This window comes from Echinops telfairi, unplaced genomic scaffold (assembly GCF_000313985.2).
Source record: "Echinops telfairi isolate 266 unplaced genomic scaffold, ASM31398v2 ScPeMD7_53;HRSCAF=182, whole genome shotgun sequence".
NCBI lineage: Eukaryota > Metazoa > Chordata > Mammalia > Afrosoricida > Tenrecidae > Echinops > Echinops telfairi.
The window spans coordinates 17,456,711-17,481,045 of NW_022103951.1; the positions used below are offsets into that span (position 1 = coordinate 17,456,711).

General features: G+C 44.9%; 2 protein-coding genes across 2 annotated transcripts in view; one reads left to right on the forward strand and one right to left on the reverse strand.

Annotated features, from left to right (window-relative positions):
* Window positions 1-24,335, forward strand: part of ARHGAP6 (Rho GTPase activating protein 6) — a 266,673-nt gene that overhangs the window by 117,916 nt on the left and 124,422 nt on the right. The window lies entirely within an intron of this gene.
* On the reverse strand, window positions 15,398-19,480 carry AMELX (amelogenin X-linked). Its single transcript, XM_004710020.2, has 4 exons — window positions 19,427-19,480; window positions 17,612-17,659; window positions 16,228-16,272; window positions 15,398-15,874 (listed from the first exon to the last, which is right to left on the reverse strand). The coding sequence occupies exons 1-4, from the start codon at window positions 19,478-19,480 to the stop codon at window positions 15,398-15,400; spliced, it is 624 nt and encodes a 207-aa protein (XP_004710077.1).

The window sequence follows — 24,335 nt, forward strand, 5'->3', positions numbered from 1 at the left end:
TCTCTTCCCTGCTTGTACAAGTGGTTCAAAGCTCCCATAGTGCTGAAAAATGCCCAAAGGGCTCCCCACTCTGCAATTCAGCCTGCTGCCTGAAGACACTCAGCTTTATTTGTTCCCCCATGAATGTTTTGAAGCCCCCTCATATTTCATACACACATCAAATCAGTCCATGATTATGTCTTAGGGAAATGTGGTTAGCTGCTATTGAGGCAGTCTCCAATTCATGGTGTCCCCCATGTACAATTGCAACAGAAGCAAGTGCTGCCACACCATTGCCCTGATAGGATGGAATTTGGACCTCAGTGAACGATAGAATTTGCATTGGCTGACATGAAGAAGACCCCAATTCAAACGTGTTCTATAGAGACTGTATTAAGCCTTATCCCTCACAAAGACAATTAATCACCCCTGAGGAGGAACTGTTCAGAATGCACCCCAGTACGGGAGTCAGTGAGGTCCATTATACAAGACAGAGAATGCAGACAATGTTCACAAGAGTATGACCATGCTCTTTCAGTTGTGGTTGTGGTAAGGCGCCATCGAGTAGATTCTAACACATAGCCGCCCTCTGCACAACAGAATGAAACACTGCCTGGTCCTGTTCCAGCCTCACTGTTGTCCTTATTTGGGCCCGTGGTTGAAGGCCCTGTGTCAGTCCGCCTCACTGAGGGCCTGCCTGATTAGTGGGAGATGAATCCACCAATGTAGCCATTGGGATTCCAGAAGTGAGGAAGTTCCAGGACATAATTGCAGATGAAAATAGGTGACAGGATGGTTCTGAAGCTTTGACCACCCGCCTGTCTATGTTACGATCAGGGGATGTCTCCCGGTCATATGAGTCCTATGACTGTGAGTCATAGCCATATGGTGATTACAAGACAGTACCCATAACCTCCCAACTTTAACTTAAATAAGATAGCATGTGTCTGATTGGCTACTTTCAGCGAATTCCCAGGCAAGTGCCCTAGTACTGAATTGACTCTCAACCACAGCCTTCCTGAGGGCCAACTGGAACCTGTGCTTGTGTAAGTATAGCCACATTGCTGATGTATTAGTGACCAACAAGCAATAGAGAAGTAACATAAAGAACTCAAATTGTGTCTGAACTTATGTCAAGACTCAAGATGGAGGGAGGGCTCTCGCTGGAGCCCTTGGCCTCTTGCCATTCAAGTGCTTTTGGATTTAAGTTCTCACGCAAGTGCCATAGCATCGCAAGTGCCATAGCATCACGCAAGCCTCTTCTGGCTGTCAGATGGTGGCTGGGCATAAGGTGAACTGGCCAGGAATTGAACCCAGGTTGCTCTGATGCAAGGTGAAAATTCCCCCACGAACCACCTATCCCTCATCTTTGTGAATTCTCTGAACTACATCTCTAACACATTGGGTGTTTCTGCTCAGGTGCTCCTTTTCCCATCTACAGAGTTTGCTGAGAGGAAGGGCAGCAGCAGGAGAGGAAGTAGGTGGTGGGTTGGGGCCAACTTGGCGCCACCCTGAAGGCTTTCTGGTATTCAGTGCTTTCAGCCAAGATCTATCTGGCCTCGCAATGATATGCCCTGTTCACGTCCTCTTCTGAATCCAGCCTGAACTTCTGGCAGCTCCCTCTTGATGGACCACTGCAACTGTTATTGAATGATCATTGGCGAAATTTTACTTGGAGGTGATATTAATGATACTGTTTCATAATTTCCAATTTCTCTTGGGTTACCTTTCTTTGGAATGGGTACAAATATGCACACCTTCCGGTCAGTTTCGGTTCTCTTCCAGGTAGCCGTCCCGATTTCTTGTCACAGGTGTGTGAACACTTCAAGCACTTCAACAGCATGTTGAAACATTTAAATTGATATTCTGTCAATTCCCGGAGCCTTGTTTTTCACGGATGTCCTCAGTGCTACTTGGATTCCTCCCATCAGCCCAATTGCTTCTTTCTCATCCGTACCTCCTGATAGGGTTGAATGTCAACTAGTTCATTTTGGTGCTGTCACTGTGTGTGCCTTCCATCTTCTTTGGATACTTCCTACCTCAAATATTTACACACAGTCTTAATATTGCAATTCGAGATTTGAAGTTTTTCTTCAGTTCTTTCCGTTCTTCCTGCTTTTCTAACTCTAGGTCTTTTGCACATTTCATTATGATACTTTGCTTTGTCTTCGGTAGCTGCCCTTTGAAAGTTTTTCTTCAGCTCTTTTACTTCATGGTTTTCCCCATGTGCTTTCGATACTCTATGATCAAGAGCAAGTTTCCGAGTGTCTTGTGACATCCACTTTGATCTTTTCTTTCTTTCTCGTCTTTTTAATGACCTTTTTTACTTCATGTGTGATATTCCTTGTTTCATGTCTGATATTCTTGATGTCATCTTACAACACATCAAGTATTTTGTCCTTAGTGTTCAGTGAGTCAAATCTGTTCTTGAGAAGTTCTTGAAATTCAGGTGGGATAGACCCAAGGTCATGCTTTGGCTCCGGTGGGCTTGTTTTAATATGCAAGTAGATGGTAGAAATCCGTGACTATGACTCAATGGTGGAAAGACCAGAATAAACAAACAAGCTTAGGGTGCAAGCTGATTTCAATGGAATGCTAGTCAAAAGCTTGGTGTTTTCAAACCCACTTGATGGCTATATGGAAGAAAAGTCCTGGTGATCTGTTTTCATGACGATCACAGGCAAGCCAACCCTTTGAGGTAGTTCTACTCTGTTCAACATGGGGCGACTCTGAGTCAGAGGCCAATATGATGGTGACTGACCACAATAGGGAAGACACTGGTGGCACAGTGGTTAAGCCCACAAACTTTTACTTAGCAGGTAGACCTGGCAATGTGCTTCTGTAGAGATTCCAGCCTTGGAAACCCTGTGGGCTGCTCCACTCTCTTTTCGAGTCACCATGAGTGGACATCCTTTGAGGACAATAGGTTTGGTTGTAGGACTGCACTACTGGTGACATTGAAGCAAACCAGGAGCGAAGGGTCAGGTATGGGGCTGCTAACCACAAGGTGATTCGTTAAACCCTTCAGCAGCTCTGCTGGAGAAAGATGAGACTGTCTACTCCGGTCAAGAGTTCCACTCCAAAATTCTATACAAGGTCTCTATGAATCAGAATCTACGTGACGGCCGTGGATTGAGTTTGGGGTTGGTTATAGTGGGGTAGTGGTTACGCATTGGGCTGCTAACCATAAGGTCAGCAGTTCCAAACCACTAGCTGCTCTGCAGGAGAAAGACAAGGCTTTTTACTTTCAGAAAGAGTTACAGTCTCAGAAACCCACAGGGGCAGTGCTACTCTGTCCTACAGGGTCACTATGAGTCAGAATGGACTCAGTGGCAGGGAGGTTGGCTTGACTTTATCCTTGTAAAGCATTTAGCCCAGCCGGTGAGCCCATTAGTAAGTGTATAAACAGATAAGAGTAAATATAAGTTGAGGCAAGTTTGTAAACACACACACACCGCCCCAAGGTCTTGACAGCAGTTTGCAGAGGTCATGGGAGTTGTTACTGAGGGACTGAATTTCAAACTGAGGACTGAGGAGGGAGGAGCCAGCTCCACAAAGACACTTGGGAACTTGCTTTTCAGGCACCAGGGAATGAACAGCCTGAACAGGGCTGTCAGCAGGACTGAGCTTACCCTGTGCACATGTCCGATAATCACGAGGAAAGTGCAGAGGAGCACGTTTCTCCACCTCTCTGTGAGGCTCGGCAACTGTGAAATGGAAGTAACCACGGTGCCGACCTCTGAAGGGTGTTTCCTGGGTTCAATAAATACATGGCACTCACTATGTGTGTCCTAGGACGGTCTCGGTTTCAGATAAGCACTCTGGCTTTCCCTCAGGACAAAGGCTTCGGCAGGGGCAAGAGTGGACTTGGTTAGGTTGGTCAAAAGGCTGCTACATTTGTTCAGAAAACATCTAAGGGAGGGCGGCATCCGGGTGATGAAAGTAGAGGTGGCGAGAGGGAGGGATTTTTCATTTCTTTTTGAGGCGGAGTTGACAGAACATGGTGATGGATAGAATGTAAAGCAGGAGGTGAGAAGCATAAAGACAAAAGAATTGATTTCTGCCTCAACTTCCGGGATGGATTTTTTAAAATCCTCCTCCTCCCCTTGCCCCCCTCCCCCTCGTTCCCCTCCGTGTCCTTCTTCTTCTCCTCCTTTCCCCCCTCCTCTTCCTAAGCAACATCTTTTCAGCCGCTCATGGGCCCAGCACTCTGATAAGTGGTTTATAAACACCTCCCGAGGTGTAGGAGGCAGAGATGCAAAGGTATTTGTTAAAAGGGAAAATCAAGAGGTTAGTACAACCCCCTTTTTGAAAAGTCACTTTGTGCCATTTTGCTTTCATGAAAGATTTACTTTTTTTTTTTTACCATGGGAAATTTTTTTGTTGTGGAGGATTTTTGCTTTCACCAAAAAAAAGAAAAAGAAGCTCAAAGCAAAGCTCAAATTCAGAGATCATTTTGCAGCAAGAGTGGCGCTGCCATGCTCCTACCCTGGGAGCTACACTTGGCATGTCAGTGCCAAGCCACCATAGCCATCAACTGGGTCTGTGAACATGACATGTTAGCTAGTGTCGTGGTTGATTTCCCGTGTTGTTCTTGATGATTCGGCAAACACTCCCCCATATAAACTAATGGGGATCAGGTCTTCCCTTCATGCCATTCTCGCTAAGGAAAGCTTTGAAAGGGACACTCTGCTTTCAGAGAGCAGGGAAAGCCTGTGTTGGAGGAGTGAAGTTTGCGAGGACCCTGAAGTATCACGTTGAAGGCTCTAGAAGGATGGAGGACTGAGTTGGAGATTGTATTTGCCACGTTGAAGGCTCTAGAAGGATGGAGGACTGAGTTGGAGATTGTATTTGCCAGTCATGAACTTTGCAACAGAATTCACCCCAGTGTTCGTTTATGTAATAATTTTGGCTTTTACAATATTATTTTATTTCTTTTGGCCTTTTTATTTTGTTGAGTTCAATACCTGCTTCTCAACAACCTTCCTGTCAATTGATTTCCAGCAGCTTCTCCACAGTTTGAAATAAAGTATCGCGGTCACCTTTCTGCCTCTGAAAGCAAATGCTTCTGAACTCTGCTTGCCTCATCCGCCCTTGGTATGCATGGCAGGATTTTCTAGTTCACACCTAGAGATGCTTGAGTTCTGGTCACCACCTGCAATCCACAGAAGACTTTTAATTCTTAGGGGCGTAGAGAATCATGTATTTACAGTGTTGCAATGGGCATTTAAACAACTCTCTCGATCCCACACAGCTAGTGGCAGAAGGTCTTGAGAAAGCATGAAACACTTCCTTTTATTTATTGCCCTCCTAGTTGGTCAAGCATGCCAAACGCAGTTCATTTTCCATAGGAATTCACAAGGCTGAGCAGTGGCCAACTTGTCCGAGTTGCTGATGTTGAGGCAATGAACAAAATTTAACAATTTTATGATTCCTCCTCTTCTCTTAACCCCCACCCCCACCTACCCCATTAAGCCTTTAACGTAACGTGTGCCTCGGGATTTTATGATTTCATATCTCTTACCCTTACCGCACTGAGTGTATTTGAGAAGACGTCATTCTAGTACAAGAACATGGTGAGTTCTCTGTGGAACATCCATTTGTTTTCGTGCTTGCCCTCCACTGAGTAAGCTTCCTCCTTCAGAAGACAAGGGCGTCAACTTTAAAGCTGGATGCTTTCAAGGATTTTTAAAAGCTGAAAAACTTTAAGACAAGCCCAACCCCCAGACCCTCAAACTCACCACCATCAAGTCAATACTGACTCCTAGCGACCCAATAGGACGAGGTGGAACTGCCATTGTGTGAGTTTCCAAGACTGTAACTCTTAACAGGCGTAAAAAGTCCAGGCTTTCTCCTGAGGAGTGGCTGGTGGCTTTAAATTCCTGACCTTGTAGATCTCGAAACCCAACTTGCATGCATTACATCACCAGGACTCCCTCAGACAAGTCCAGTGTAGGAAACATGTGACCTGCTGCCCTCAAAATCTGATCCATTCCAGAAGGTATGCGTTGTAAGTGATGGAAGCCCTCAGCCCAGCTTCCTTGCCAGCCCTGATAACCTAATACAGTCCTTCCAACTCATCATCGGACAAAATTGAGCTAGTTATCATCAAGGGAATCATGCTCCCAGGCATTATGTCACTCAGTGTGCTGTAGAGTAGATTGAAATGATGAAGAGTGGGGAAATTCTTTAAATGATCATGAATAATAATAGCATTACTGCTGAATAGGAATAACAATTCAAGTGCCCCAAGAACTCAAATACTGCTCTCTTAGTGCATAGGTTCTCAAACTTATTTGACCTACTACTTTCCAGAAAAAAATATCCAGCACCCCTGTGGTAATTAAAAACCCGTATACTATAGCCCGTAATCCAGGATAAAGTGCATGTATCTGATTTTGCGGTGACCCCTGGATCATTCCAGCCCCCCGATCCCCCCCACTAAAGAGGTGATATCCCCCACTTTGGGAAACACTAGCCTATAGTTTGGGAAAGATTTGACACTTTGAAAGCATCAAATATCCCACTGGCGTTATTTTCTGCCATAGCAAGTTCTGTAACATTGTCATCATCCCCAAAGAAACTATTTCTGTTTGGAGCCACTCCCTGTCCCCACACCCCCCACGCACCCCTACCCCCACACACCCACCAGCACCACCCCGCCCTGGCATGCTTGAATCTCCTTTCTGTCTAGCCATGGCTTTGCCAATTCTGGGCAAAGCCTAAATGGAATCCCGTAGCATGTGGTCTTTCCTGTTGACACTTACTCTGCTAAGCATAACGTTTCCAAAGTTCATCCGTGTTACAACCTGTATCCGTACTACATTGCTTTTTATGGTGAAATACATTTGACTATCGTGGCAAACCACCTTTGGATGATGTTCACTTTCTGCCTACTGGGCATAGTGCTGGTCGGAACATTGTTTCCATTCTCCAGGATCCATACCTAGGACTGGAATAGGTGGGTCCTCTGGAAGACCCTCGACGAGATGGATTGACAGGGGCTACAGCCATGGGCTCAAGCATAATCATCGTGAAGGTAGCCAAGGACCAGGGGGGGCGTGGTTTGTTCTGTTGTGTGCCTAGGGTCGCTCTGAGCTGAAACTGACTGGAAGGCACCTCACAACAACAAAATGACCACAGCGGAAGTTGGATGTTTTAAAAATTGGAGGATCCCATGAACTGTGTTCCAAAGCTTTTTCTATTCCCACCGGCACTATCTTAGAGCGCCAGTTGCTCCACAGTCTCACCAACACTTGTTATTTTCTCTTTGGGGTAGTTTGGGTTGTTCGTGTCAAAGAGGCATCCTAGTGGGTGTGGTGTGGGCTTTGCATGCATTTCCCTGATGACCAACCATACTGAGTGTAGAAGCCCAGCAAGAACTACCCTTGTACAGAAGACCTTTGGAGACCCTTCTAGTAGATCTTTGGCCAGTTTTGCATGGTTGTTTGTTTATTGTTGAGTTTTTGTCAGACTTCTTTACATAATCTGGTCACAGACTCCCTCAGAGACGTAGTTCAGCATTTCACTGGCTGGCACTGCTCACGCACCTCTCTACCATTTACTGTAAGTGGTGCCAGGCTCCATAGCCATTTCTCTCACAATGTTTTAACGTCCAGACTTTCCCCCGAGGTGGACGTGGGGCTTCTCAGGCTCTGGAACCCAGGGAGGTCTTTGAGAGCAAGAGCTCGCCAGGGTGTCTGACTCAAAGGAGCACAGAGGCCCAACACTTTCTCCCTCCTGGGGCCTCTGGCCATGCATTCCAGCCTGAGAGCAACATCTACCTCCTTCTCTGCTCTGGGGGGCGGTTGGGGGGGGATGGAGTTGCTGCTGCTGCTGAAGTGTTAGGACCCTAGAGAGGTAGGAAAGCATGGTCTGGGTGGGCATTTCAGGCTCTGTGCACTCTGTGTTCTCCTCGTTCAAGAAGCAGGTAGGACCCAAGCCAATTAGCCATGGAAACTTGCTGGGCCCGTCATCCCTTTCGGCATCCAAGAAGGGGGATGCAAGGGGGCTAGCAAGAGAGGAACCACGGTGTTGGAGGGAACCCTTCAACTGGTGCCAGGCCTGGAGTGTCTCTTAGCTTCCAAGTTCAGATGATTTGAGTGACAGTTAAAAGGTCTCTGCCTGTTGCTTTAGGAGACGTTTCAGAGCCTCTGAGCCAGAATGCCTGGAATGCTACCTATCTTTGCCAAGGTGCTGGTATTGCTATTGACTGCTGAGAGCAAATCTTGGACAGGGCCTGCCTTTTCTTAGGCTTCTTCCCATTTAGTTCCTTACTCAATATTTTGGAATCAACACCATTTGATTTTGACAATGTATCTTGCTGTACAATGTCACTCTTGCATGTGTCTTAGTGGTCTTCTAATCTAAATCATTTTTTTGCTACAGACCAAGAAATGGGGTTTGTGAATGGATTGGTTAGCATATAGCGACTGACAATTGCCAATAGGGTCATCCCTTTCCCCCAGTGTGATGAAGGATCTTGATTCTGTGACATCTCTAAGCATCTCTTGTGTCTGCTCTGTGTAGCAAAGACATGTAGATGACCACCTCAGAAAACCTTGATTTTGCAGCATGCATACAATAAAAATGGGAGCTCTGGTAGTATAGTGGTTATGAGCTGGGCTGTGATCTGCATGGTTAGCAGTTCGAAACCACCAGCAGCCCCTTGGAAGAAAGACTGGGCTTTCTACTCCCATATACATTTAGTGTCAGAAACCCACAGCGGGTCCCTAAAAGTCAGCATTGACTCAATGGCAGTGCATTTGAGTTTCTATAATGAAGGGAAACTTTTTCCCCCATATCTTAGTTGTTTTCAAGATGCATGTTTTCTTGTTATTATCTGTTTGACTATTAGCAAAGTTGTTCCCCATACTAGAGACTAAATAATTGCCTGGTTTCATCGAGCTACAAGTCAACGTTTCTTTGAATCATTCCTAAAGTATCAGATCAGCGTGAATGTGGTGAGTTTGTTTGTTGGTTTGGTTTTAAAGCCCATGAAGGTGAAACCACTGACTTTTCTAGAAAATATTAAGATCTGAATCACCTCGACCCCATGCAAGCGGCTCCCCTTCTACCCGTGCTTCTGCCTCCCGCGTTATAAAGTAAGCGAAAGCAGAGATGCCTCGTGTCATGGTTAAACTCCAACTTTCATTTTAAAAGCCATTACACCCACTGGGCCTCTATTTAAGACCCTGGTACCAAGCTCAACCCGACAGCCATTGAGTTGCTTCAGACGCATGGTCTCTCTTTAGAGGACGGAGAAGAGCTACTCCTTGGGGTTACTGAGACTGTGATTGTTTGTGGGGGTCCAGAGCCTCATCCTTCTCCGGAGGGGTGACTAGAGGGTTGAATCAGTGCCCTGGCCTCGGCAGCTCAACCTGTCACACCCCCAGCCCCACAAGTGCTCCGTGGGATGATACTAACTGTAAAATCACTCGGCTCTTACCACGTGGGGAGTACAGGTTGCTGAATGTCAAATGCTTTTCAACGGAGCGTTTTTTCTCCTACCTGGGGAAAACCAGACCCAGGGGCGGTTGTCTTTGTTTCCAGCTCTCTTTACCAATCCTGCTGATAGGAATTGCACATGTCTACCCCACTTACTAAAGACCTGAAAATGTGCAGTGGTCCTTCGGAAGGAAACGATTCTGAAGTGCTGTGTTGTGTAGAGATTAACCAGGTGGAGCCCAAAGTCCTCGTTGTGGAGAGATCCTGGGATTTTGTCTGGTAGGAGGGGCTTGCGTACAGCGCCCCAAACACACAAGCAAGCGTTCCCTTCGCTAGCCGGATTGGACTGGATGGCAGCAGCCAGCTTGGACTGCTGCCTGGAGAGCTAACATTTTCAGAGGTTACAACACAGGAAGTTAGCTACTTGAACTTTTGTATATACTTTAATCTGGGTATTAAATGCCAGGCAGAGAGAATTGTCAAGCCCATTTGTCCTGATTAAATGTTATGCCAGGGATATAATAGCAGCCTTGCTGTTCTGACCGATCTCTGTGAATTTCAGCATGCCCCTTGTACTGGCCCTGCTGTACGTGTTGAGTTCACACTCTGTAGACTGTTGGGAAGGACTATCTAGTGGAAGGCGAAGGTCTGGGTCTTCCAACACCATATCATTTTTTCTCCACTCTAGCATTCTTTGATGAGTTAAGACAGTGAAAGCAAAGCAATGGTTTGCAGTTGCCAAGGGGATCAGCAAGAGTTATTTGCTGTCAATCCATGTTTTGGGGACAAGAGAAGTAATGAGTGCACCCACGGTTGGAACCAATGATCTGTCGTGATTGCCATAGCAATGCTCCCTGGCTGGGTATCCTGACTGGTGTGTTGAGACTTACCCGCATTCGTCGATGGTTCCTCCCCGTCTGAGTTGATTTATGAGAAGCAACTCTTCCCCTACAGCTCCACAGCAGTGAACGTTGGGTGGAGGATCTTTCGGCTTGGCTTACAAGGAACTCCTTGAGATAGCCTTGGGAGGGCAGATAGTCAGGAAAGTGAGGGGACCAACATTTACCAGGTCCACCAAGATTGTTGGGTGGCACAAATGGTTTGCATTTAATTAGCAGCCTAATCAAATAGAAGATTGGGTGCCCAAACCCACCACCCAGTGTTGCAGAAGAAAGGGCAGGTGATTTTGCTTCTGTAAAAGATTACCCCCAAGAAAGACCTGTGGAGCTATTCTACCTTGAAACCACAGAGTCAGCCTGAGTTGGAAATGCGTCTGTGGCAACTGGTTTGTCTTTCTTTGTTCGCTGGTTTGTTTGACTTGCCAAAATCCAAAGCTCCCATCAAAGGAATTAGAGGAGGTATGTCTTAATCTGAGCAGGAAAAAGGTGAAGACAATTTTTAAAAAATGGGTTCTGACCGTACAAGTAAGTCAAGTCTATATAGAAAAATTAGATTTCTATACCAGTGGTTACTCCTTCTCCTTTGTGTGCGTTTAAATTCTTTAGATGTCCTTGAGTGGGCATCACCTTTGCAGACCACATGCTGCCTTTGTTTTAAATTTCATTGTTTCACCTTTCTGCCCCTATAAATTTTGTTCTTATCCCAATTTTGAATGGCAGCATTCCATCCAATGGACTTGCCAAAATTTAAGTGAGGTTCTATTCCTCACTGTTATAGGTAATTCTGGGGCAAACATCTGTACACATATCTTAGACAGACACGTGCTTCTACTCCAGAAAATGCATGTATATGAAATCCTCACCAACAAAGGATGACTGAAAACATAACAAATTCCAAATGTATTCGCTATGTGAGAAATGACAGTGGTTATGGTGAAATGAAGGTTGATTTGAGGCTTGGCTCTTTTTTTCAAGAGCTTGTCTGTCCTTCCAGCTTAATGTCAAAGATGTAGCATAGCTTTATAAACAATCTAGTCGTGTGTGCTTTCCACTGATTTAAAAATTGTGTAAATCTAGGCTCGTGTATTTCAATGCATTTATGCTCTTCAGTGCTATTTATCTCAGTCTGGACTTTGACCCATGATCTTTAGTGTATAGTGATTTTCGTCCATGTTTGATTCAATTGCACATAACATTGGGCAGTTGACTAAGCCTGGAATTTAATGAATTAGACATATTGTTTGATTCCATTTATATCACCTTATGTTACACTGCATGGTGTCTGCCACATCATGCATCTCCATGTTAGAATTTGGTCATTTGCAGCCATCTGCCACAGTTGACAAGTCAGGAGGAAAATACCAGATTCTCCAAGTGACTGTGGAACTTCCATCCTAATAATCCCAGGGCCACTGCACTTAATTGTTTAGGGAGTGTTTATGCTTAAAAGATAACCTACATCAGGTATACTTTAAGCTACATAAATATAGATTACCAAAAACAAGAAGTAATATCCAAGAGTAGAATGGCAGATTTAGACCCGGAGACCAAGCCAGAGAATATTGTCTGGGACAATTGGAAATGACCTCAGAGCTTTCCCACCTCTGAACTTCCAATTGCTCCCACTTCACTGATGGTTGCTCATCCATCTCATTTTGAACCATCATGAAGATGCTAAGTTGTGAGGAACCGACTTTGTTTATTGCAACAGAATCAGGCCCATTAGAGCAGATTGCCATGAGAGTGAGGGTGTTAGTTAAAAGCACGCATTTGGGCACTAATGGCAGTTCTTTAGTTTACAAAATTCACTTAAGTAGTGCATCTCTTTCCATAATAGATAGACCTTCAGAGTGTAACAATTTGACTTTTCTCTGGAATTCAAAATGTGATATAACTCTATTCATCGGAGGGTATGTGTGCATGCATTTGCATATACTTCAATCAAAAAAGTTGAGAACGCTTCCAGTTTGACTCCAAAGTGTGGACCCTTTCCAGTATCCCACAATCTCCAGTAACTTCGTCCCTTATGTCCATAAAGTGTTTCTCATTAACTACCCTGGCAGCATTGCCACGAATGTATGATCTGGTTTTGGAGCTGTAGCTCTAGCTTGCTAGCTCTCTCAAGAGTATTTTATGACATCATGGCGAACATAATTTGCATTCTTCTTGGCCAGGTCAGCTTGACCTCAGCAGAGAAGACGTCTTTGGCAGGCAGGGTGTGCATGGCAGGGGTTCTGGATTGAGAGCTCATTGGCAACTATTTGCAAAGCAATGGCATAGAAACAGGGTGTTATCCACCTAGGGAGATGGTCCCCTCTACCCCCAAATCCAAAAAAAACCCTTTTGCTGTCAAGTCATGCCTGATTCACAGCAGCCATGTAGGATGGAGTGGGACTGTGCTGCAGGGTTTCCAAGGTTGTGAGATCCCCAGAAGCAGACTGTTCTCCAGCAGAACGGATGGTGGGCTCAAACCACTGTCCCTTTGATTGGCAGCTAAGTACTTAACCACTGCTCCATCAGGGCTCCTTGGCGAGATGGTCTCTAGATGGGTCAAGTCAGGGGCACATGAAGCTAATCAAGGACCCAAAAGCTTTCTTTGTTCTCACTTGCCCTTCCTGGTCTCAAGATGGCCATCACAGGTCCTGTCATTCCCATTCTGAAACACTGATCCAAAGAGAAAAGAACGGTCTTTTCTAACTTGGATTTTGTTCAAGTTAGAGGGAACTCTTTTTCTCTCCTCGACACTTTCCCTTTGGGTCTCACATGTTGTTCGGTTTCTAGCTCGCACCCATCCCTCGGCCATACCCTGGCAAGTGAAAGACAATTATTGGACATGCTTCTAAATGGGATGGAGAAATGGAGGGGAACTCCCGGGAACCGAGGAAGCAAGTCGTCTCTCTTGAACTGGATGGCTGGATGGCTAGATTAATTCAAGCTCAGCCGACAGGGCAGACCTGTGTTGGGGAAAGCTGCTGGACAGCTGGAAGAACATATTGACTGTACCTCTGTCATAGCATGACTATGGTTAGGCTTTCTCTTATAGTTTCTTGTGAGCTAATTCTATCAACACATGAAATAGTGCCTTTCTCCAGCAGGAGCTTAATAAATATTGACTGAATTGATTAGAATTGGCCCATCCCAATTGATTAAAAGCTTTCCGAACTTATTTTTTTACATTGAATCTTAATGCCTGAAAATCAAGTTCATTGTTTGAATATTGACATCCTACCAGGAAAGCCATGTTTATTCATTCCAGAAAATGATTAAGCGGCCATAATCATAAAGGTACTGGAATAAAGTCACTGTGGGCACTATGTAATATAAACCCTGCAGAGTCTGTTTACAATTCTGGATGGGTGTAGGAGGAAAAAGGGATTCAAATATAAATATGCATGGGAAAGAAAAGTGGTTTTGAGTACATTATGTGTATTTTTTAGCATTTGGAAGACAGTGTAGTAGAACTTATTGTGTCAAAGATTATGAAGTGAGAGAAATAACTGAGATATAAAATTAAGGTGAATCTCTTCTTTGAAGCTTCACTTAATCAGCAGACCTTAAGAAAATGAACAACTTCATTTTTTTCCCCAATTGAGTACATTCTTTCACATCTCACATAATTTCATTTTGAATTTTTTTCCCAGCAGGATGAGATCAAAAGATTGAATTCTGTTTGCCACTGGAATGTGATGTTTTAAGAAAGTGTTCTCAGTTTGACGTTGTTTCCTCATATACATGTTTTCTGAAGAGTTTATCTTTTTCAATGTAAAGAATCCTTCCTATAAACTTTCTTTCATTTGGTTCTGATTTACTGCATATACATGTTCATAAATTTTCACTTCATCAACTATTAATTCTGATATGCACCACCACCATCCCCTCTTCCTTCTCCACTACTGTCCACTACCACCACTGCTGCCGCCTGCTCCTCCTCCTCCTCCTTCACCACCACCACCACCACCACCATTTGCCATCAAGCCAACCCAGACTCCCAGCATCCATGATGTGTCAAAGAAGCACCGTGCCCCCAAGGGTTTTCAACGACTGATTTTCTGGAATAGGCCTTTGGATGGACTTGAACCCTAACCTTTCAGTTAGCTGCAAGCGCATTCATCATTGGCATCACCCAGTTGTTTTGAAAATTTTCAGATAGTGTCATTTACATTTTCTCTGAGAATGATGAATCTTGCTTTCCCTGCTAAATGGCCAGTCGGTGAGTTGTAAATAAATATTTTACACCTTACTGAAGAATAGTACCCCTGCCACCCCCGTGCCCGCGTTTTCTCAACGATGCACAGTTTGAAGTTGGATTCAACAGAGAGACATGAATCATTTTTTTAAACATTTTATTGTCTGCTAACGGCACATAATTTTAGTTACAGCACTCACTACAGAGGGTGATTGTCGACACCCATCACCGTGCTCTTGGGACATTGCTGGAAGCAACTGAAATGGCAGCTTCAGTCCTTCGCTCCTCATCCATTGGTTTAATCCTGGGGTGGGCAGAATGGCAGAGGGGACAAATGAACACGATGGGAAAACCTTCCTAGTGAGTGCAGCCTGCCTGCCAGATTGTGAGCTAATGATTTTCTTGTTCTTTTCCATTATCCCACTCTAAAGAGGTATCAAACTTCATATTCTCCTTTCACCCAGGAAGTTGATTGTAAGTCACTGCCCAAACCACGTGCTTTACATGCCCCTCCTCCCTGCATCTCGGTTGCACCTCACCAACAGTATCCATAAATTGGGGGATCACATAGTCTCCTTGACACAAAACTGAAGGTTTATGGATATGGATTGAGGACAGTTCATGGACTGTGTCCCATTCCTTTGGAAATATGAATGGCCCACCCTGGAAGGACATTTTGAGTGAAATGATGAAAACTTCTTGCTGAGAAAGCTCAATCTGCCGAATCTTTTTGCAGCAAGGTAGCCTTACATATACTCCATCTAGTTCTAATGCCCGGTTTCCAATGTCAGGTGACCCTGCATGCCTTGCATCGTTAAGAATCAGAGACCTGGAGCTACTGTAGCCCTGGGCCCCGGATTGCTGGAGAGCTCTGGGTGCATTTTGTTTACCCCATGTCCCCAGGAGTGGTACTGTCATAGCCTCCACATATACTCACCACTTCCTCCCGCTTGGTCTTGTCTGTTGCCGGCCAAGCTTCCATAGGCAGATCGGTGAGCATGGGGGGCAGAGGCTGCATGGGGAACATCGGAGGCATAGGTGGCTGTGGCGGCATGGGCTGCATGGGGTGCACGGGTGGCTGGGGCTGCATGGGCTGGTGAGGCTGCGGCTGCACGGGCTGGGGCTGGTAGGGCTGCTGGACGGGCGGAGGGAGGTGTGGCTGGTGGTGTTGGGTTGGAGTCATGGAGTGTTGGCCGGGAACTGGCATCATTGGCTGCTGGGGGGCCACGGGCTGCTGAGCGGGCACCATGGGGATGTGGTGATGAGGCTGCAGGGTGTGGCTCGGGGGAAGCTGCTGGGACAGCACAGGGATGATTTGGTGGTGCAGCCATCCACCCATGGGCTCGTAACCATAGGAAGGGTACTGGTGAAAAACAGAGAGGCACGTTTAGCATTGGCTCCGGTGACCTCCACCGTTATGAGCACATGAAGAGTTCATTCGTTTTGTATCCCTTTGCAGGGATTTTTAAACTGTGTCCACGGGCCATTGAAAACCCTGCAGAGCACCAAGTTCAAGTCTGACACTCATGCTGCTGAGGCCTTGAGTCAGACATCCACGCCACAGCAACTGGTTGGTGGATGGGACGCAGATGACTCATCGCAACTCAATGTCCCATTGGTGAGAGGAGGTGGAGGAGACCTGTTATTTCACTTTAATAAGGGGTATAGACTCCGGCTTAATATTTTAAGGGAAGAAAGAGCAAAAGGTGTACTTACCGGCTGCCTTAGCATGTTCTGGTACCACTTCAGGGGGGTGAGCACCTTTAGAGAAGGAGACATCAGAAAACATTGGATTTCATTTAGGCTCCTGCACTAGAAACTCACCCTCCCCCACCCCCAGCCTATTAGGGTTAGCCTGAAGCTGTGACTTCTGCAGACTAGAGACAGGGGTATGCATGTGCCAGGGGCTTCCCTGGTGGCATGGCATCTGTCACCTGCATGTTTGATGATTTTTCTCCAGCTCCGAGGCCTGTAACACTGCTCTACACTTTTACAGACAAGGTCCCAGCCAGTCAAAGGAGAGGGTCTGGTTCACTTGACTGAAGAGAAGTCGTTAGGCCATTTAGGTCCACACCCCCTCCTCTTCCTTACCGGAGAGAACCGTGAACAATAATGTGACCCAATGTTGCTTTTATCCTTTTTTGATTTCATGCCCGGGTGACAATAATGAAGAGGAGGCAGAGATACTGGGCCCCTCATCCCCAAAACATAGGCTTCCTGGTCAACGATATCAACCTTTTAAACCGTTCCCAGAAATTCTTGCCCTAAATTCTTGTTACTGTTTTCTTATGTTTGTCTGAGAGAGACTCACAGACCATGACTTGAGCCAGGGAGAGAATCTAAGAGTGGCACTTCTTTCTGAGCAGTGTATACTTTGGGGCATGGCGGCTCCTTCACAGAGTAATATACTATTTTAATGAATACAACAAGACAATGATCAACTATGCTTAAACACTACTTCACAAAGTACTTGTCCTGGTCATGAACTTGCCGGCCAATATTTTGAGGTGTGGTTGTTATCGTGATTTCCCTCTTCAGATGAGGAGATCAATGGTTTGCCTAAGGTCAAGAGTGGATACTCCTAGGTTGAGGATCGCCTCAAACAAGATTCCAGAACACCCTTTGCAAACCACGCAGAATCTCACCGAGGCCGCGTACTTTCTAATCCTTCAGGAAAGCCACATGAGGGAGACACACAGAGTTGAAAACATCTTTGAAGCCAGTGGTTTTTAAGCTGGAAAGGATGGTCAGTAACATCTTCCTACATTTTCCAGGCTGGGTGAGAACACGGCTGGTCGGTCCTGTTTGCTTTGTGCCTTTCTGTGGAAAACCCCCCTGAGTGGTGAGTCAGGATGGAGGATTTTACAGCCATAAGTAGGAGGAGAGACTGAGTCAGAAAGACCAGGTAGGATGATGCTGGGACAATACAGGCTATAAGAGACGCATCGGGACTTATGAAGTAGAGGATCTGGTGGCAGGAACTGAAACTGGGGACCCTTGGAGCCACATTGGGAACGAAGAATCAACAAGCTATTCTTGATAGAGCTCAGGGCATTGTTAACTCAAAACCATGGTCAACATTAGTAAAGAGAAAAATTACCTCATAGCTGAAGTTGATATAACCAGGGTGCCCAGGATGAGGTGGTAGCTTTTTAGGGAGGGGGAGGGGGAAAGACAAGAAGAAGAGAGAGGGAGAGATTAAGTCAATAAGCAGTTGTTTACATTAAAGGAAACTGAAGCAAATCCAAATAAAACCTTTATAGTACAGAATGTAGTTGAGGTCTATTTTTAGCTTAGACTTTGACACTGTGTAGGAGAAGTTCCTTTTTTATTCTAAGGAGGCCCAAACCAGCTAACATCCTTTACTAGGGGTTGTAGCTTTGTGGTAGGAGAACCTTCTGGAAGCAGAGACCAGCACACACTTATTCTCTTAGGACTCCCCATGTTGTTGATGAATGCTCTCCTCTCCTACCCACCATTTCACTTGTTGGAGCCCACTCTATGTCATGATAAAGATGTATTTCTCCCTCCCTTGTAGAAGAGGAGGTGGTTAAGTGTCTAAGTGTCAAAAATGTGCCTCCTAATTGGCATGCAAAGGAAATAACGCATCAGCGACAGCCAAGAAATAGCACAACTAGCTGCCCCTTTGGAAGAACATGAGCACCAGACGGGGTATAGTAAAGTAGAAACCTTGTGAGTCCCCTGAAAAAATAAAGAGTGGGTTTAGGAAGTTTGACCCAATTCATTTTATGACTCGGTCAACATGGGCAGGGTGGTGGTGGTGGTGGAGAAGAATTTCAAAGCTCAAACAAAAAGCAACTTGAACATGGACCGAAAGCAAGACTAACTGTCTTTTCACTAGTGGGTGCCAAGTGGAATATTGGTTGACCCTGGAATCTGGACATGGAGCATGAAGAAAGCTTTCTTCAGACACCTAGCTCAGGTAGAGAGGGTCAGTTCTGTGCTTTACAAATGCTCCTCTTTCATCATAGCCTCTCCCTTGTTGATAAAGTAGGGTGTTGAATTGAGGCTTAGGAAAGGTCTGAATGTGTGAGGTTCTGGCCCCTTGGGGAACTCAGAGGTGTCACAATGCAGAGCTTAGGCAGACAGAGTAAAGGGTGTTGGTCTTGGGGGTGAGAGAGGAGAGGAGGCAGATAGACAAGTTTTGCTGGCCTCTGGTTGTATCAACTCCTCCATATGCCATGAAAAAAGCAACTGGACCTGCAGTGCCTATACTTGAGCTAAGCCTTTCTACCTGCCTAGGAGAGTGCATCCGACTTCCTACTCTTTGGTACATTTGACTGTGAACTATATAAATATGTAATAGGCAGAGGTAGGAGTCTGTGCAGCCAAGCAGAAGCCAGGTGCTTAACAGAGTACTCAAAGAGATGGGAGCCCTGGGAACAGCGGGAGATGATTCAGTAGGGGTTATTCTGAACACAGAAACCCGCTGCACAATGCCAGTAATGGGATATATCAGGCAAGGAAGATAGTAGTTGGACACTTGTGAGGAATTGCGTTTTAGCCACACAAAAAAGGGGGGGTGTCATTTTCTTATAGTATTGGCCTATGTCTTTGTTGCCCTTTCCTTTCAAGTTCCCTTCTGAAAGCTACACCCCCTTTGAGATGGCCACATTTGTTCCTCAAAGCATGGTCCCCAGACTACCTGCCACAGGATCTCCTGGGGTATCCCTTAAAATGCAGAGTCCTGGACCCCAGCCCAGCTCTACGGAATCAGAATCTCTGGTATAACCATCCAAGAATCGATTGTCTTAACCAGCTCCTTGAGCTTCTCTTAAACAGAGCACAGACATTGGAGATCAGCTCTACTGCTCTTCTAAACCTGAAAGTTGACTGGACATGAGGCTGATACTGATGGTCAGGCTTGTGACATAGGCAGGGTTATGGCACTCACTGGCATCGCAAAGGCTGCTCCCAAGAGGCAGGCAAACAAAATCCAGGTCCCCATTGCTTGATGTCCTGAAACATAAGACAACACCTGCATTCTTATCGCTTCTAAGACATGGGCATAATGCATGCTCCACAAAGCAAGACACAAACACAATCCACACCAGTCTGATGCTAAGATGAGACTCTTCTTTGAGAAGCAACTTTAATCATATTTGATTCCCAGGTCTTGGCTTATCTCCTTGATTCTAAAGTCACCATAGTGATAAAAAATGTTTTTAATTTAGTTGACAGCTAAATGCATCAGAGGGATATGAATAATCTTATCATTACATATAATTAGTTTGGCCTGCCATTTGTCTACACCTGAACTCAGCCTACCTACATCGTCATAGAAACAAAGTGTCATTTACAGTTACTGATTCAGGAACAGGGTTTGCTAGAAGAGTTGGTGAGGTTGTCAGGGTCACTACACATTAGCGGCCAGACCAAAAGGATGAAGTCCATCCAGGAGCTCTTTGAAGAGAGGCAGGGAGATCCAACTTCCCCAAAATTCAACTCATTGAAAACCCAGTGGAACACCATTCTGCCCCAACATACAATTAGAGTCACCAGAAATCAGAATCAACTTCAATGCACCTTTACACTTTTTGAACAAGGAGATACCGAATTTCTTTTCAATATTCACTTGCATTATTACAAAAAACAAAACAAACCCCCAAAGACTAATCATTTGAGACCAGCCAAAGTAGATTAAGTGGGATTTCATTCCAGGTCGTTTGCCTCTGGAAGTTTGCAGGCAAGTCCCTCAAGTCCAGGGTTAAAAGATAGTGTTAAGCAACAGGGAGAACCAGATAGTCTGGTACTTTTCCATGCATTTTGAGTGAGTCCATCTTTAATCGATGGCATCTTCCTTTTGCTTCACGAGGCATGGTGATAATTCCACAAATAGCCCCATTTGGGATATGAAGCAAAACAGGCTGTCCTAAAATATGCATTTGACTCTCTAGGCCAAATTATTGACTAATTTTGAAAACTGTTACTAGAAAACTCTGACATGTTTTATAGCCAGAGAATAAGATGTGCAGTAATGCTGAATAAGGAAGCTCACATTAAAGCTTTCAAAAGGCATGCTTTTTATTGATTATTCTAAATATGCACAGCAAAGCATACAGTTTGTACATGTACCATTGAATGACACTGATGACACTCAGAGTGTGGAACTGTTCTCATCCTTCTTTGCTGACTTGTTCCTGCCCTGTTACATAAACCCCCTGTCCTCTGAGGTTCTCGTCTAATCTTTCGAGTTGCTGTTGTCAATTTGATCCCATATCGTCAGTTCTTAAGAGAGCACACTGCTCAAGGCAGATAGGCTTTATAAGTTAGGCTAACCTGTTCTTTGGTTTTAAGAGGGGATTTTTGGCTTAAGGTTTAAAGATTATCTTAGGGGAATAGTTTTAAGGGGTCCATCCAACCTTCATGGCTTCGGGAAGTCTGGAGTACATCTGTGTTTTTTTTAAGGTTGAATTCATGAGAAAAAGCCTGGCATAAACATGAAGTTGATAGTTCTACTTGTTGTCCTCAAACAAAAAATAGTTCTCAAAGTAGTGAATCATAGCCTAGGAAAGTAGCATTTTACCTTAATTGATCAGTAATTACCAAAAATATTTTTCTGTGGGTTTTGGTACTCAAAAGTACTTTTAGCTTCCAGAATGAAAATGATCATTGAAAGAACTATATTGCTGCATTGGAAAGTAAAATAATTCATTTAAGTAATCAAACTCTAATTTAATTATAGTCCAATGGAAGAAGTGACCAAATATTGACAGCATGAAGTAAAAAGCAATGTGGAATACATTTGCATCAGATAAATAAGAAATGCGGGAAAGAAATAGGCAGAAGAAAAAGTATCCCTAAGGGTGAATAAAATCCACATACCTTTGATTGTCTTCAGAAGGTTTCTGAATCTCAGGGATGCTGGATCCTTTAGATTTCTCCCAACTCTGAGCTCAATTTATATCATTCACAGCAGCTAGAGCAACCAATCATGTTTCTGAGGGGAAAATATGTTGAGTATAACCCCAAATCCCTGTATCAGGATTTTCTGTTTTAGCAAACGTGATCAAGCATGGACTGGGGGACTGTGATTAGTGTCTATGCAGGCTTTCATTATGGGCAATAATAGGTTTAACAGGCCAAAATGTGCGACAGCAGGCAGTTTTTAACGCAGTGAAGTAGTTGACTGTGCATGTTAGTATACTCACATTTACTTTTGAGATACAGCTATGTTGGTGTCTACTCCGTGGCTATAGCCAAGGTAAAATTGTACTAGTTAAATGGTCAGATATCTCTCATGTAGCCAAAATGTCTGCCAGACTTTCCCAGTCATTGAAGAGCAGGATAAATTGATGTAATGCCCTATTCTGGTTTGGTTTGGTTTTATTGTTTATTTTTTTATTTTCAAAAATCCAAACCCTTGTATTTCTCTGAGGAACTAGAATTTCAAAATTCCACAATGGTTGAGTTGACTTCAACTTGTATGGTAGAGTAGAACTGTGCTCCATAAAGTTTTCAATGGCTGCTTTTTCAGAAGTAGGTCGCCAGACCTTTCATCACCAGCACTTCTGGGTGGAGGCTCGACCTTTAGGGTAGCAGCTGACCGTACGAACCATTTGCATCACTCGGAGACTCCAATTACGCAATCACTGCTGCTCTCTTTCTTGGCTCCCTTTCCTTGGTCCCCACTCTAGTGTGCACCCAAAGAAAGGACAAGGGGCCCCACATTGCCTTGGCTCCTTCCTCCAGCTCATCTGCCATCCAGGCAGCCTCGAACTCAGGGTCATCCCAGTAGCAACGCCTGAATGGAGGCTCTGAAGGACAAGGCAAGACACATTTCACATACCGGAAAGCACACTGCCCAACTGTCTGGGAACCCTTACAAATAGGGATCACAGGGAAGTGCTTCGTCTGCCTCTCCAACGTAGCACTGATGGCTCTCTCTCAAGCCTTGGTTTCTTTCCCGTGCCCTTTCCCTTTGGCACAGGCCATGACCAGGTGGTGCTGTGTTAGTTCAGAGTCAAGGAGCCAACATGGGTGTAAGACTGCAACTGCACTCCATGGGACTTCCCAGCTTATTTTTCAGATGGAGACTGTTAGGCCTTTCCCCTGAGATGCTTTTGGATGGACCCAGCCACCCACCGTCCAGTTAGCAGGTGATCCTGTTAACTCTTTGCACCACCCAGGAACTCCACTAGCTGGCCCTTTACAGAAAGGGCCACCCCTGGTCCAGTATCTGATTGTCCATGTCCCTCCCTGTCCTTTTCAGAGCCTCTTTCGATCTCTTGACTTGCATGGCCCTCATGTTCTCAGCTACCTTTACCCCAAGGCCCAAATGACAGCAATCAAGGCCTGTGGGTCTCTAAAAGGACCTTTGATCTAGCTTTAATTATACTTAAAAGAACCAACAATATCAAAAACCCTTCGACCTAGCGAATAGATTTATTCCTTCTTTCTGGAATGTTGTATTCATTTGGTAAACGATCAAATTCATAACTGGACAAGAGGTAACTGACAAGTTATCTAACAAAGTGACCCTTAAGGGATATTGAAGATACTCATACACCCAGACACAAGTGATGGTTTCGCCAAATCTCTTTGAATGCTTGAAGTAATACTTAGGAAATGTGTACATATATTTTTACGTAGATCCTCCACCGTACCAGAAAACCCCAAGCCCACGGCCTTCAAGTCAATTCTGACTCAGAGCAACTCTCTGTAGGGTTTCCGTGGCTGTAAATCTTTACAGGAACAGGTAGTCTCAACTTTCTCCCATGCAGTGACTGGTAGGTTTGAACTTCCCACCTTTCTGTTAGCAGTCCAAAGTTTACGCGGCAGTGCCAGCAGGGATGCACATTGGCTGACTTAATTCCTGGAGAAAATATGCATTTAAGACAATATAGGAATGTTTAAAAGTTGGGCTTTCAGTTGACATGCATGCTGAATCCAGCCTCACACTTGGCTGAGAGACCCTCAGCAAGTTATGTAGCCTGTCTTCACGTCATTCATTTCATCTGTAGCGACCAGAAAGAAGTTCCACAGGAGAAAGCTGTACTGTCTCTCTTCTGTAAGGATCACAGCCATGGAAACCAGTTCTACCCCGTCACACAGGGCTGCGATAAGTTGGAGTTGATTAGAAGGCAATGAATTTGGGCATTTTTTAAAAAGAGGATTAGCTGGAAAACTAAATCAATGGGGGCATCCCTGGGGACACAGAACGTACTTGATCACTCTCCTCAAACCCAGCCCCTGATTCACACAGTACATGTTGTAGAAGTGCAAGTAGGTGCAACTCTAAGCTGATCTTTGGGTACGAGGCAGTAGAGAACGGCTAACCCTCATGAAGAAAGGTAATCCTTCCCAGTCCACCGAGAGATTGCCAAGAAGGCAGTGGATTCGAGTGAACAGAGAATAGGACCCCCAAGGGCAATTGTATCAAGTGTGTATTTATTTTTGAATATATTTATCAATAAAATGTATAAGAGGGTCCCGGGATTTCCTTCCAACGAAGTTGCCCAGTGGACTTTAGAGGATGTGCTTATTTTGCAGTGGGTGGTATCCAACAAGGAGAAGATGGCAAGTTCAGATCTCATTCTCTTCCCATCTTTTCTGGTTTTCCATGGTTTTTCTTGCATACATTGAAGAACCTGATGTTGTTAGAACCTGTTCTCCCTACACGAACCTGGGAGAGTTGGGTTAATGAATTCATCCATGAGATTTGTGATGGGAGAGGTTTTACAGCATTTCACATTGCTTTGTCATATATATATATAATCTCCACCATGATCCATGTAATGCTTCCTTCTTGGGTATTCATGGCTCTGTCCACTGGACAGGCAGTGACTGCAAAGCCACCATGC

Excerpts from the sequence above, each read along its gene's own strand:
- AMELX (XM_004710020.2), bottom strand. The coding sequence starts at position 19,480 with ATGGGGACCTGGATTTTGTTTGCCTGCCTCTTGGGAGCAGCCTTTGCG. Across the intron at positions 16,273-17,611 it reads ATATCAACTTCAGCTATGAG|GTGCTCACCCCCCTGAAGTG; the intron begins GTAATTTTTCTC and ends CCTTCTCTAAAG. Across the intron at positions 15,875-16,227 it reads AGAACATGCTAAGGCAGCCG|TACCCTTCCTATGGTTACGA; the intron begins GTAAGTACACCT and ends GTTTTTCACCAG.